This window comes from Equus przewalskii, chromosome 9, assembly GCF_037783145.1.
Source record: "Equus przewalskii isolate Varuska chromosome 9, EquPr2, whole genome shotgun sequence".
In the NCBI taxonomy this organism is placed as follows: domain Eukaryota; kingdom Metazoa; phylum Chordata; class Mammalia; order Perissodactyla; family Equidae; genus Equus; species Equus przewalskii.
This window is the reverse complement of record NC_091839.1, coordinates 41,849,476-41,864,966: the sequence shown is the minus strand read 5'-3', so window position 1 is coordinate 41,864,966 and position 15,491 is coordinate 41,849,476. Positions and strand designations below refer to the sequence as shown.

Sequence of the window (15,491 nt, the reverse complement as noted above, 5' to 3'; positions counted from 1 at the left end):
GAGGAAGATGGGCACGGATGTTAGCTCAGGGCCAGTCTTCCTCAGCAAAAAGAGGAGGGTAGGCAGCAGATGTTAGGGCTAATCCTCCTCAAAAAACAAAACAAAACAAAAAACCCACAATGAGATATCACCTCATACCTGTTAAAATGGCTATCATCAAAAAAACAAGGGGCTGGCCCCATGGGTTAAGTTCGAGCGCTCGGCTGCAGGCGGCCCAGTGTTTCGTTGGTTCGAATCCTGGGCGCGGACATGGCACTGCTCATCAAACCATGCTGAAGTGGTGTCCCACATGCCACAACTAGAAGGACCCACAATGAAGAATATACAACTATGTACTGGGGGGCTTTGGGGAGAAAAAGGAAAAAATAAAATCTTTAAAAATAAAAACAAGAGGGGCCAGCCCGGTGGCACAGTGGTTAAGCTCCCACGTTCCACTTCGGCAGCCTGGGGTTCACTGGTTCGAATCCCGGGTGCAGACATGACACCGCTTGGCAAGCCATGCTGTGTTAGGCATGCCACATATAAAGTAGAGGAAGATGGGCACGGATGTTAGCTCAGGGCGTCTTCCTCAGCAAAAAGAGGAGGATTGGCAGTAGTTAGCTCAGGGCTAATCTTCTTCAAAAAAACAAAACAAAACAAAAAAACAAAGAAAAAAAGCAAGAGAGAAATGTTGGCACAGATGTGGAAAAAAGGGAACTCTCATGCACTGTTGGTGAGAATGTAAATTGGTGCGACCACTGTGAAAAACAGTATGGAGGTTTCTCAAAATATTAAAAATAGAACTATCATATGATCCAGCAATACCACTTCCAGGTATTTATCCAAAGAAAACAAAAATACTAATTCAAAAAGACATATGCACCCCCTATGTTCACTGCAGCATTATTTACAATAGTCAAGATGCGGAAGCAACCTAAGTGTCCATTGGTAGATGAATGGATAAAGAAGATGTGGTGTATACATACATTGGAATATGAGCCATAAAAAAAGAACGAAATTCTGCCATTTGTGACAACATAGATGGATCTAGAGGGTATTATGCAAAACGAAATAAGCCAGACAGAGAAAGAACAATACCTTATGATTTCACTTATATGTGGAATCTAAAAAAACAAAACAGAAACAGACTCATAATACAAAGAACAAATCAGTGATTGCTACAGTGGAGGGGAATGGGGGATGGGTGGAAGAAGTGAAGGAGATTAAGAGGTACAAATTTCCAGTCATAAAATAAAGATCACGAGGATGTAATGTACAGCATAGGGAATATAGTCAACAATATTGTAATAACTTTGTTTGATGACAGATTATTACTAGTTTTATGAAGGTGATCATTTTGTAGTAAACAAATGTTGAATCACTATGTTGTACACTTGAAACTAATATAATATTGTATGTCAACTATACTCCAATAAATTTAATTCACTACATTTACAAAATAAAGGGAGAAAATTTTAATAAGAATAAACATCCATTAATGATTTTTTTAAAAAAGCTCTTAGAGAACCAGGAATAGAGGAAAGTTGCCTAATCTGATAGAGTATCCATTTAAAAAAATTTACAGGAAAAAGCATGATGATAAAATACTAAAAGCTTTCTCTCTGAGATCAGGAATAAGCCAAGAAAGTTCGCTATTATCAATTCTAATCATTATTATATTGGAGGCCCTAGCCAAGTGCAAAAAATGTAAAAAAAAAAAAAAAGAGTTTAAAGATTACAAAGGAAGAAATAAAACTATGATTTTGTACAGAAAATTCAAAAGAATCTACACATAAATTTTTAGCATATATATGATAGTTCAGCAAGTTTCTAGATATAAAGTCAAGTGTATTTCTGCATGCCAAACAGAAAAAGAAATCATTTACTATAGGATCAAATACTATCAAATATCTAAGATAAATCCAATGAAAAATATGCAAGACTTACACACACACATAAATATTATTTAAATAAATTAACTTAAATAAATGGTGGGATGTACCATGCTCAAGGTTTGGAAAATTCAACATTGTAAAGATGTCAATTTTCCCCAAATTAATTGACCCATAGATTCAATGTGAGCTCAGTCAAAAATCCCAACAGGTTTTCTGCAGACCTTGATAAGCTGATTCTAAAATGTACATGGAAATGTAAAAGCTCAAATATACCCATGAACAGTGGTGAAGAAAGAAAAAGGTGACAGGACTTGCCTACTGTATATCAAGACTTATTTAAAGCTACAATAATCGAGAGTGATAATATGGCTGCAAGAGTAGACAAATAGACTAATAAACAGAATAGAGATTGCAGAAAGAAACTCATGCATATACAGGCACTGAAGAGCAGTGGGGTATGGACAGTCTTTACTATGAAGGGGACTTGGTCACGGAGATGATTTTACAAAATTAAATTACCCTCTACTTTACATCCTACAAAAAAAAAATGAATTCTTAGTGAACTGTAAATGTAAATGTGCGAGGTAAAACAACAAAGCTTCTAGATAACAACATAAGAAAATATTTTCATCCTTTTGGAGTCAGGAAAGATATCTTCAACAGGTACTACCATAAATGGAAAGAATGATAAATTAAATCTTCATTAAAATTAAGAACATCCAGGGGCCGGCCCTGTGGCCGAATGGTTAAGTTTGCGCGCTCTGCTTCAGCGGCCCAGGGTTTCCCTGGTTTGGATCCTGGGCACAGACATGGCACCGCTCACCAGACCATGTAGAGGTGACGTCCCACATGCCACAACTAGAAGGAGCCACAACTACAATATACAACTATGTACTGGGGGGATTTGGGGAGAAAAAGCAGGAAAAAAAAAAGGAATGTCTGATCATCAAAAGATATATGTGACAAAGTAAAAGGCAAACGGCAAAGCGGGAGAACGTATTTCTGCATATAGAATTAAGAAAGGGCTCATATCGATTATATAAATAATTGCTACAAATTAATAAGAAAAATAAGTCAGAGACTTGAACAGGGACTTTACAAAAAGGGGATATTCAAATGGTCAACAAACATTCAACAGATATCAATACACCTCCACCAGAAAGGCTAAGATTAAAGACCGAAAATACTAAGTGTTAGAGAGCGTGTGAAGAAACGCACATAGACTACTGTGGGCGTGCAAATTGATAAAAGCACTTAGGAAAACTGTTTGGCAGTATTTGCTAAAGCTTCACTCCTAGGTATAAATCCAACACAAACGTGTCCACACGTGCAGCAAAAACCATTTCCACAGTGTTCACATCAGCACTATTTAAATAACCCCAAACTGGAAACAACTTAAATGGGTGAATCTCACAAACATAATTCTGAGCAAAAGAAGTCAAATAAGAGTACCTACGATGTATGATTCCATTTGAAAATTGAAAAACAGGCAAAACTAACCTATGGTAACGTCAGCAATAGCGTTAATCTCTAGGAGGAGGGGAGATTCTAACTAGGAATAGGACAGGGGCTCTCTAGGGGCTGGCAAAGTTCTCGTTCTTGGCCTGGATGGTGTTATACAAATGTTCACTTTGTGAAAATTTACTGAGATACTTCTTTTGTGATATACTTCAATTTTAAAAGTTCGACATTTTTATATCCATATCTTCATCCTAACAAAGCAAGAACCGTAACATTCTTACCTCCCCTTGATCTCCATCATGCTGATATTGTCTAAAATTAATTCTGGCTTATTACGGATAGAGTTCCTTTTACACCTTTCTCCCCCTAAGCAAACTTTACCAACATATCTGACCACTCTTACACCCTAGCTCTTGAAATATCTCCTGGACTTGTTTTTGTTGAGTATTTTCTCCAAAATATTTACAATGTGGATCTTTGAGTGGTAAATCTTTTTTTTTTAAGATTGGCACCTAACAACCGTTGCCAATTTTTTTTTCCTGCTTTTTCTCCCCAAATCCCACCAGTACATAGTGTATATTTTAGTTGTGGGTCCTTCTAGTTGTGGCATGTGGGACATCGCCTCAACGTGGCCTGACAAGCGGTGCCATGTCCTCGCCCAGGATCCGAACTAGCAGTACCCTGGGCCAGCGCAGCAGAGCGTGCAAACTTAACCACTGAGCCATGGGGCCGGCCCCTGAGTGGTAAATCTTACTTTTTATTAAGCCCTCATATTTGAATAACAATTTAAATGGATGTAAAATTTTAGGTCCAGTACTTTAAAAATATTGATTTCTTACAGCCAGTATTGCTCTTGAAAACACTGAGGTCAATCTGATTCCATTTCTTCAATGATTTACTGTCTAAAAGCTAGAAAGATTTTTCTCATTATATTTCAGTATGTGTCTAGATATGGGTAATTCCTTCTCTTTCTTGTTTTGCCCTCAATGGCCCTTTCAATCCTCAAATATTTTCTTCTTCTGGACCTCTTTTTGTTACCTGAATGTTGGTACATCTACTTCTATCCCTTATCTCACTTAAATCTGCATTTGTATATTCTATTTATCTCTTTGTTATTGTTTCCTTCTGGGAGTTTCTCAATCTGATTTTCCAACTCACTAATTCATTCTTCAGGTATCCATTCTATTTTTACTCCATTTTATTGTTCTTTATTTTAAATGTTTTTTATATGTCTCCTTGGTTATTTCTTATTCTTGTATCACATTGCTAAAATCTTCCCTTTTTTCTTTCAATGTTTATTGGCTTTATTTAAGATTCGGACGGTCTTATGCAACCCAGTTTGTTGTTTTCTTCTGAACCAGTGGCATCTCTTAGGTATCACTTTACTTTGGCTTGTGAACTCATTTACACGGTAGTATGGGCACTTCTGAGTGAGGATAGAATGTACTGGGGAAGGGCTGAGGGCCAGCCCTCTGGGCTATGTTGGGGTTCAAACAGACAGAAGAAGAAAAGTCCTACGGTGGACAGCCTCAACACTCCAAAAACCATAGTTAATTATTTCAGTTTGTCATCTGCCAAGTAATGCTTCAGATCAGGGCTTCCCCTTCAGACGCCACGGGAGAAACGGCAGTTTCCTAAGGCACTTCCTAGAGTCCAGGGCCTAGATTGTAACCCACCAGTCCTATGAGTCTGGAAGGGGAAGGGTGAACAAATAATGTGAAAGCTAGTCAATCCTTCCCTGTTTTCCCCAAATCTTCACCCGAAAGGGCTTTTGTGCTGCCCTGATTTTATCTGGGAGGACAGCTGTAGCAGACCTCTGGTCCACTGTACTAGTACCTGCTGTGAGAAAGCAGGCAAAGGCAACTGATTTTCTCTAATGAATCTACTCATAGACATTCAGCCAGCCACATCCCCACCAAGAACCACTTCAAAATAGCCCCCCGCATCCCCTGGGAGTTTTATCTTTTTTTTCTTTGAATTATTATCTACACACACTAAAAGAAATATTCTAATCAAAATATAACAGAACTTTACATGGTTTTATTTATACATTACTGGTATTGAAAGCAAATTTTATAAAAAAGTTTTATACAGATAAAAAAATCCTTGGCTACGCAAAGCCATTTATGTGTGTGTATACACACAAACACACATACACAAAGTATTTTACATCATTACAATTATACATATTTACAGATACACTATTTAAATTATTTTACAATTTACCAAATCAGGAGAGGCAATTAGAAAAGCAAATAAAAATGAAAACAAACTAAAAATGCTACAAAACTATCTTTAAAAATCTAGAAAAGAAAGTCATGTCTTTGAAATATCAAAACTAAGGTTTCAATATTATATACTTGTTGCTTTTATCTTAAGAACAAGTTTTAACCTGTCTGAAAATAAAATTCTTGACCAATAACAGGTAAGCAAATCAGACTGATGACTGGAACACTGAACATGCTGACTTGAAATTAAAGAATCAACAAGTAACAACAAATGTAATTACTATCTAGTAATCAAATATGTCATAAAACTGCCCTCTACTTCCCCATTTAAAACATGAGGAATTCCGAGCTTCTGTGTAGTATGCAATATCAATTAAGATCCCAAGGAATTCAGCAACTTATCTGCAATGTAAGAAAATGCTAAAGTTATGATTCTATTTTTCTGATACAACCATTTCATAAAGTGTTGTTCTTTTAAAGCGAGTTCTACTTAGATAGTAAGCAGTTATTTGGTGTTAAAGAACTAGCTTTTTACAGAATCTGTTTGGTAACTTTATTGTTATACTCTGACTTTGACAAGAATTTAATGAGACTATAGTTCTTGGAGGAAAAAACTCAGGAAGCAAGCTAGGAATGAAATAACCCATTATTTGTGCTATCATGCAAGCAAATACAATCTCAAATATCAAATCCATTAAAAAATTTCAGATGTGTAATGAAATTTGGAAATTTCAAACTAATAAGCATCACTTCCAAATACAAGTTAATTCCTTCATGAATGTACATTATCTTCACAAGACAATGGAAGTCATATTTCAAGATAACATCCAGTTAAAACAAAAATTTCAGTTTAATTTCCTCAAGGCAGTGAAAATTTCAAAACACAATGAATCTAAAAAATAATCAGGCCATTTTTGTCTTAAACTATTTTTTTAGAAGTTCTTCAGAATAAGCTTTTTCTTCAAACTCCCCATTATTCAATCTCACATTGTGAATTACATAAATAGAATTTTAACTTCACAGTAAAATACTAAATATCTTCTGAAAATCTCATTAGCAAACTGAAATTAACAGATTATCTACAGACAGTAATTTACATTGGGTCTAGAAACAGATTTATAACTCAAATATTCAGAACTCTTCATACTGAGATCTATGTCCAAACATGATTTGTATTCAGATGTAATTTGAACTTAATTTAAAATTGGCTGTTTAGCATTCAAATAATTATGACCACAAATCAAATGAAAAATAATGACGTGAAACAGCATTACAATTTTCCTTCCGTAAAAGTCCAAAATGTTTAAGCAATTGGTTCAAATCTTACAGGAAAAAACCTGCTGATAAATACTATTGCCTTAATAAACCTGTATAAGAATGGCTTAAAGAAACTGAGGAAACATGTCTGTGAACATTATTAATAATTTAACATGGCAAATCACGTCATCTATTCAGATGACAATGGATTTCACGTTTATGAATGCACATTTTGTATTTTAAAGTATTTTAGCACTCCTAATTAAAAATGTGAATAATATTAAATTACAATCACTGCACAGACTTCACTGCCTATGAAACATACTGCTATTCAAGAATGTTTTATTCTTCTTCATCTACAAAAAATTTCCCATCAACCATCAAATGCATTTCCCCCGACCTTGGACACAGCAGCAATCTGAGAGATGAGGAGAGATGCCCTGCTGATCTGAACGGCAGCAGGCTTCCCTCTGAGCGTGCTCCTGTGGATGAGGTGGCCTGAGAAGCCTGCACGAGCAACATCCTCCAACCTGTGACTGAAGCAGGAACTCAAGTGGATGTCTCTCACCCACTACTGACATCTTCAATGACTAACAGGCCATTAACTGCACGGTTACAGTGTCAACCATTTACTTTACTAGTCTCCTGTAGTGTAACCATTAACTACCTGCATTTTGACTTTTCAAAGAGCTTCATTAGCTGCTGGAATCTTTCTGAGACCTGAAAAATGTTAAATGAGGGTTCGTTATAAATACTTCAATATTATTTTTATCTTTGATGAATATTTTCACAAAACATCTGAAGACAGAGAAAGTTACTCTCAATAACGAGATGAAGTAATGTTTAGAAAAATGAAATATCTTCATACTAAAGGTGACTGCTAGTTTAACTTTTCAACATTAACCTTTCTTAAGCAAATATGATTACAAAATTGCTTGAGATCAATTAAGTAAATGGTAAGGCAACAGAAAAGAAAATTAGGATTGTTATAAACTTCTTCCACAATCATCAAATTTTTAACAGTCTTACATGAAGAATTATAGTTTTAAGAAGTTGGCTAATAATATGTCACATTTTATTTTATTTTTTTTATTTGAGGAAGATTAGCCCTGCTAATTAGCTAATTAGCTAACTGCTGCCAATCCTCCTCTTTTTGCTGAGGAAGCCTGGCCCTGAGCTAACATCCGTGCCCATCTTCCTCTACTTTATATGTGGGACGCCGACCACAGCATGGCTTGATGAGCAGTGCCATGTCCTCACCCGGGATCTGAACTGGTGAACCCCAGGCCACTGAGAAGTGGAATGTGCACACTTAACTGCTGCGCCACCGGGCTGGCCCCAATATGTCACATTTTAAACATGCTAAAAATTAAATCTAAGTATTTAGAGTAGTAACATCTATGAAACTATATAGATATAAAAATTGGGTAGTTACCTGATATGGATTTTTATTCAACTTGGCAGCTAAATAAGAAAATGTTTTCAATGATGGCCCTCTTTTCTGACACTCCAGTAAAATTTCCCGGTCATCATTTCTGAAGGGGGAAAAATAGGATTTAGTTTTTGTAAATTAGAGCAGAAAGATAACAAAAATTCCACTGCCTAAATGTCCACCAATTGGTGACATTTTTATTAAAATCCATAGAAAAAAAAAGTACATACCAAAAATGGACAATAGTTATCTTTGAGAAATAAGATTATGGATGACTTTTAATCTTTGAACTCATATATATTCCCAAATTTTCTAAAACAAACATATTAATTTATTTTTCTAATGACAAAATTAAAGCTTTTAGAATTCTACTTTTAATGTGTGTAGTACTTCAAAAATTAGGACCCAAACATGATCACAGACTTAAGAAGCAGAAGAACCAAAAGTAAAATAGAATCCAGATCTCTGCTTTCTCTACATGTCTGAAACAACGTGTGCTGTTACAATCTCTGATTCTATTCTGCCATCTGCAATTTACCTGAAATGAAGGCAAAGAGGACCGCGATATTAAACAAAACTGATCACCAATTTAAAAAAAATCCAGCTTCCCTCATTACGCTTTCTAGTCAAGTCTGGAGATGATGGCCCTCTAACCCAATGGTTCACAACTGTGGTTACCTTGACATCTGAAATGGGGTCTTTAAATCTGTGTTTCTTAAGAAGTTCACAGAAAGTCAAAAGTATAACCTACTTATGAAACTTTTTTGAAACTTTTAAGGGAAAACTCAAATTACAAATGCTCACACATTTTGGCCTATTTTACCACCTGTCATTCCTTCTTTCAAAAATGTGCTTACACCAGCTCCTTACAAACGAAAGAATTCTTTTTAACTGAAAAAGATGAAGTTAAAACACAATGAAAATTTCTGTCCATGGTGCTAACGCACATCCCTGGTTAGGAGACACTGCTCTAGATGGTTCTACAGTGCAGCAGGACTGTACCTTAGGAAGTATTTTCTACCAACTTTGGCCACTTTTGAAGTCAGTCATCACTTTCCTTATTTTAGGATAGGAAAAACTGATGACACAGCAGAACAGATTTCTGGCCTCTCAAAATTTCCCGGTGATTTAAAGGTCTCACAAGATTCTTACCTTGTCCATGAAACTATAATTTCTCCCTTCTTTTTAATAACATTCTTTGCAGAAAGGCCTGTAGAAGTGGCAGATGCTGCTGATGGCTCCTTAATCCCTGGGCTTGCCTTTAATGAGGAATCTTGAGTCACTGCAGGGGCCTTTTTTTTATTGGCTTTCTTTCGGTGAGCTTCACCATTCTCACCAGAATCTTGGGTAATTTTTTTAGTCTTTTCCCTACTAGTTAAGTCTGTTTCCTTTCTCTGTTTTTTCTGAGAAGAATGATTTAGATCAGAAAGGTTTTTTCTCTTTTTCTGAGCATTATCCAAAGCCCCAGGCACCTCTGAACTATGGGAATTTGGTGCTGGCTCTGACTTTACATCATCCTGTTTTACTTCACATGAACTGGGAGATTCCGAGGTCAAATCAATATAGGCTTCCTCAACACCACATTCCAAAGGTCTGTTTGCCACTTGCACCTTTTCTTCCTTACAGTTATCTTCATCCACACATATCACCTGACACCTCAAGCCTTCAACTGCTAAAGCAGGACAGTTACCTTCATTTTTACTCTCACTTGAAACATCTTGTGTCAAATCAATAAAGGCACCCACAGTATCAGGCTGCATATTGTCTAATATTGGAGCATTTTGATCCAAATTGCCTCCAGAACAGCCCAACTGATCAATATTTAAAACTGTTACTTCTATAAATTCCCCCAAGTTTTTGGTCTCAGTGACCGGATCTTTTGTGAGGTCTATATATGTGTTTGGAAGATGATCCTCAACAGAATGTGGGATTTCTTCCACTGGAGGCAATTCTTCAACACTTTCAGGCACTTTTGGTTCCCATTCATGATGCAACTTGAAACATTCATCAGCCACTTCATTACTATGACCCACTTTACCTGAAGCATCTTTAAGGAATTCGTATATATCAGGAACCTGTGTTTGTATCACACAGTCCTCTTCTTCTTGAGCTGATTTACTGCTATCAACATGTTTGTTGGAATTTTGCAATTCCTCCACAGGTTTAAAAACTCTATTCTGACAGGAAGTATATTCTTTCTCTGCTGCTTCATCAGCTTCCTTTTCCACTCTAGGCAAAGATGCCAATGATTCATCAGCCACCATATTCTGTTTAAGATTAGGGGAGGTAGATGGTGCTGCACGTCGTATTTTCACAATGAAGTGGTCATTGGACTTTTCCATTATGACAGCATGCATGGGTAGATTAGGGTGGTACTGAAAGCCTGGAACAACAGACCGGCTTGTCCATGATGAAGAACAACTTGATTTACTGCTTGAATTATCAGACTCCAGAGCTAAATGAATATCTTGTTCAGATGCATCCTCTTCCTCAAGTAAGGCATCTTCACTGAAATGTGCACTAATAACTTCCTCAGGAGTTGAAGTAGACAATACTTCTGGCTTTAAGAAACTGAGATGACCATCTGATTTCAGAGGTGATGGTACTGTTAAAGAGACTGCTAGATCTTCAAGAAGTATGGAAGAAATGCAGGGCTTGCTCTTTTCTGAACTACATACATTATCTTTACTTAAAGCTATGTTAGTGGACACTTCAAACATGCAACTTTCATCCAGCACATCAGGATGAACTGGCAATGAGAGGCCTGAAGACAGAGATGGAGCTTTCTCAGATGATAATAATGACCAATTATCATCGCTAATCATTTTAGGACATGGAGAAACCACTCCTGAAACTAGCTCTTCCGTTGTACATGCTGGTATAGATTCACACTTAAGACTGTCTAGCAGCTGCTTCTCTGGCGTCTTTAACTCCCACTCACTTTTTTCATTACAGTTAACACTGGTGTCCAAAAGATCAGAACCTTGCAACAAACTTTTAAATATTTCACCCATCTGTGCATCACTGACTAAATTAAAAGTAAGGCTAGATGCTTGCTGTTCAGTAAGAATCTCAAAACTGCGTTCTGGCTTCAAAGCTGCATGCTGGGACGTCTGTGCATCCTCCACGGTGCTTCCTTCTATTTTTCCCGGCTTTGGGGCGCTCAGGCAGTTTAGTTCTAAGGAGTGCTCTTCTGATTGAGAGTTCTTAATATTATCAAAGCAACTGTTAAAACTTTTTTTAATGTCATACTTCACTGTGTTAATATTGGAACAATTTTGGTCTTGATGTTTTTCCTCAGATTTTTTACATCCCACCAAGGACCTATAATAAACAGAACCTTCTGATGTGGGGGATTTCGCTTTCAGTATTTCTTTGCTGGAGCTGTCCACATTCCCCTTCCGACAATTTAAATATTGTGATTTCTCTTTATTTCTCTTTTCAAGTTTTCCTTCGTCACTGTCGCTACCGAAGTTTACAGAATCACAAAACTTTACTAAGATTTTCTTAAGCTTTGCAAACAAATAATCAAGTTGCTCATCGACAAATTTCCACAATTTTTTTTTCATATCTGGTAGTTGCTGTTCAAATAAGCGATCCACTATGCCATTCTTTTTAACTTGCTTAAGTTTGGATTCTATGACATCACAGAGATTCTTCTGCAAAACAGTCACTGACTTAGAGATTTTAGATAAGTCAAGTCGCTTAATCAGTGATGTGAAACTCAAAATTGCTGACTCAACAATTCTATGAAATTGCATTAATGAAAATTTTACCTTGAATTTCATATAATTTTTCCTTACATGTTTTCTTATCATTCGTAACATGTGCATAACTTCTCGTACAGAAAAGGGTGGAGCAATAACTGGAACTATTTTTTCCAGGCTCGCAGTGCTCACTGTCTTATCTTTCCCCTCTGCTTTTGAAGATCTGCTAGACTCACTTTGTCTTTTATTCCATTTGCTTTTGGTCTGATGGACCTTCACAGCAGACGTCTTCCTACTGTCTTTGTCCAAATGCACAGCAGTTTTCCTGCTTCCGGGGCTAGTTTTTGTATGCTGCACGTCAGCAGAGGCTCTAGGTTTGGCACTTTTTTCAAAACTTTTCTGTGGTTTAGATTTTTCACTGTCACTTATAATTTCTCCTTCTTCTAATTCATCTAAAGATGAATTCTTAAGGGAGTCTGCCTCTGTAAATCTGTCAGATTTGCAAATTGGCTTTTGATTTTCCTTACTGAGATCAGACTGACTCTTGGAGGTAGAATGAGCTGAATCTGGTGGAAACACATCTGTGGAAGTGAGAAAGTATATTATAATCATATGATCACTGAGTCTTAGTCATTTGACATTTCTATACAAAATACAATAAAAAATTAAATACTGAGGCAATTCACTATTCTAATAACTTTTTCTTTTTAGCAGAATGTTACTGCCTGATTAATACTTATTCATGTCATTGGTCTTTACTGGCCTTAAAATATACTCAGAAGGTAACTGACAAGAGGGTAGTACAGAGTTTGGTCATTTGGATAACATCAACCCACTGCTCAAGTATCTTTACTTCATGTTAGCAGAACCACCTATTCTATGCCATTTGATGATGGTTTCTGAACAACAAAAATATACCTGAAAGCAAGCAAAGGGTATATGAAACGATTTGTTCTACCACTCCCTTTTTTTACATAAATAAGAATTACCTAAATTTAACAACTCAACGTACATTTCAAGTTAACAACGGGGGTCTGGATAATATGTTAGCCATGTTATTAAAAAAGAAAAAGCACTAATTCATCTTGCTTACGGCATCCACATTCTCACAAAAAGATAAGGCATAGAAGATAATACAAACTATTACCTTTATGACTGTTACTATATAATGGGACTTGAGATGGGCTTTCCATTCTAAGGACTTTTGCTACAGGTCTCACTGGACTATTCAGAGGACTGATGGCCTCTGGAATAGGTCTCAGGTGATTAAGGTCAATGCTCAGAACTGAGTTCTCGTCATCATGATATATTGAGTTTGTTTCACCAATTTCCACTCTGTGGTCCATTAACTCAGTCTGCTGAAGTGAAGATTCTAGAGGCTCTTTAGGTGAGCAAGGCTCCAAATGACAAGACTTACTCTCAACCAGTGGTGTACCTACAAGAGAAGGCTCAAATTGTGGGTTACCATCTTCTGAAAGGACTATTGGCAAAACACCATCTTCTTCGATTGAAGGCTGCAAAATGCTTCCACTGGATTCAGCCACTTGTGTTGAAAAAGCCTCCTTCATTTCTATACCTTCAGAAATACTACCAGAATTTAAACCATCGTTTCTTTTGATATCCAATTCCAAGCCAAAGTTTTGAGAAACATTTGTTTGTAATATGTCCACGACCACAGGAACTGCTGCCCCTGCACCATTAATGGTTTGTTCCATTTCTGTTGATGATGGAAACAAGGATTCTGCTTTTTCCATTTCCACAGGTGCTGAGAAGGAAGTCTCTGTACCACAAAGGGGCACATCACAAGGCACAGTATTCTCAACAGATTTAACTAACAAGCTGTTTTCTTCTTCCATTTTCCTTTCTGGAATTTTAGTCCTGGATTCAGATTCTGCTGCAAGAGCATCATTTGGTTCCAATACCTTTGATTTGGTTTCCTCTGTGATATGTTCACTGACAGAGGGAACACATGTCACTGTTTTAGCCTGCACCAAGGACTCTACGTCACATGTGCCACTGGATTTGGGAGTATTGGTTATTTTATGCTGATTATCCTGAGAAACAGGCTGCTTTTTAGCAGGAGAAAGAGTTAAGTTCAATTTTTCCATAAAACTCAACTTTAAGTCCTTGTTCTTCGTTTCATTTGGACCACTCTCAGCTTTACCTGTAAGCTCTTTATTATCTCCTTCTTTGGAAATATCATTATTAGAGACTTCACCTTTATCATTTTTTGGCTCATGCTGTCTCTTTAAATCAGTAGTGGTTTTCTTAGTTTCTTTGTTGGTCTTCTGCAAATGTTCTGTAGGCGTTCTTTTTTCATTTCTCATATGCCTATTTTCATCTTTGCTTTCTCGTTCTCTTTTCCTCTTATCTTCAGTTCTATGCCTTTCTGCTTTTAAAGGTGTATTTTCCCATTGATGCACAGCATCAACTTCCTTGGAGTCAATGTGTTTGTGAGTTCTACTAGTTGAAAAAGAAGAGGGACATCTTCCTTCTTGGAAACTATGATTACTTACACCCCTGTCTCTTTTACAATCTTCCCTTCCTCTTCTCTCTTCTACATGGTATTTACCTGAATTATGAGAAGACTTTGTTATTTCATTCTTGGAATGAGGAAACGATGCTCGTTCAGATCTTCTCCAATAATCCTGGTCTTTTACTATTGATTTAGGTTTTTGATCAACTTTTCTTTCTTCTTTGTCTTGTGATTTAAATTCTTTTCTATTTATATTTTGTGATCTTTCACTTTGTCTTTCTGGTTTTTTGTCACTTTGAGATTCTGTTCGAGTGTGTGGCCTTTCTCTAGAGGTCTCTTTCTCCCAAGAAGAACTAAGGCGTTCATTTTTATAGTCCAAATCTGTGTTACTTTTAAACTTTGAATGTGTGCTTTCAGCCTTGGGTTCACCTCTACCATATTTCTCAGGGCGTCCTTGCAGCCTTTGACTAGCCTCTGTGTTCCTTGGTTCACCATCACCACAGTTCGTGTTTAAGTCTTTTCGTATCCTGTCAGTTCCTCTGCTATATTGGCTATGTCTAATATCTTTTCTCCCTCTTCTACTATCCTCACTGGAGCTACCCTCACCAACCTGATAATGGGAACGTGACCAAATGCCATTGGTGCAGTGTTTTTCAAGAGATGTAGGCAGATGCAAAGTGCCCTTTTTTCCAGAATGTGATTTCCCTTCTTTTTCGAGGTTTGGCAGTGAAGTGCTATGATGTACATCTTTAGAAACATCACTTTTCACTCTGTGATCAGTCTTTGAACAGTCATCCAAATGAGGAGATCTGGATTTAAGATCTTTTGTTTTAACTATATCTGATGTCCTTGAAGTTTTATGATTATTTCGAAAATGTGGAAACTCGGACAATCTATTGAGAAATAAACAGCAAAAAGAAGTTGATTACTTTTTAATAATCTAAATTTTAATCACGTGATAAACTTTAAAATTCAGGGGCCCACATACTGGCAAAACTAATTTTATTTTGTATAAAGGCGTGAGTGATAGGCATTTACCAGCTTCCTACTAAGTGA

At 36.7% G+C, this 15,491-nt stretch overlaps 1 protein-coding gene across 1 annotated transcript in view; it reads right to left on the bottom strand.

Annotated features, from left to right (window-relative positions):
• Positions 1 to 5,355: 5,355 nt before the first annotated feature.
• CASP8AP2 (caspase 8 associated protein 2) overlaps positions 5,356 to 15,491 on the bottom strand; it is a 42,190-nt gene continuing 32,054 nt past the window's right edge. The window contains exons 7-10 of the mRNA XM_070556689.1: positions 13,107 to 15,328; positions 9,405 to 12,540; positions 8,256 to 8,355; positions 5,356 to 7,540 (exon numbers count right to left, since the gene is read on the bottom strand). Of these exons, the coding sequence (XP_070412790.1) occupies positions 7,484 to 7,540; positions 8,256 to 8,355; positions 9,405 to 12,540; positions 13,107 to 15,328 (5,515 nt within the window). The 3' untranslated portion in view covers positions 5,356 to 7,483. The remainder of the gene's footprint in view (positions 7,541 to 8,255; positions 8,356 to 9,404; positions 12,541 to 13,106; positions 15,329 to 15,491) is intronic.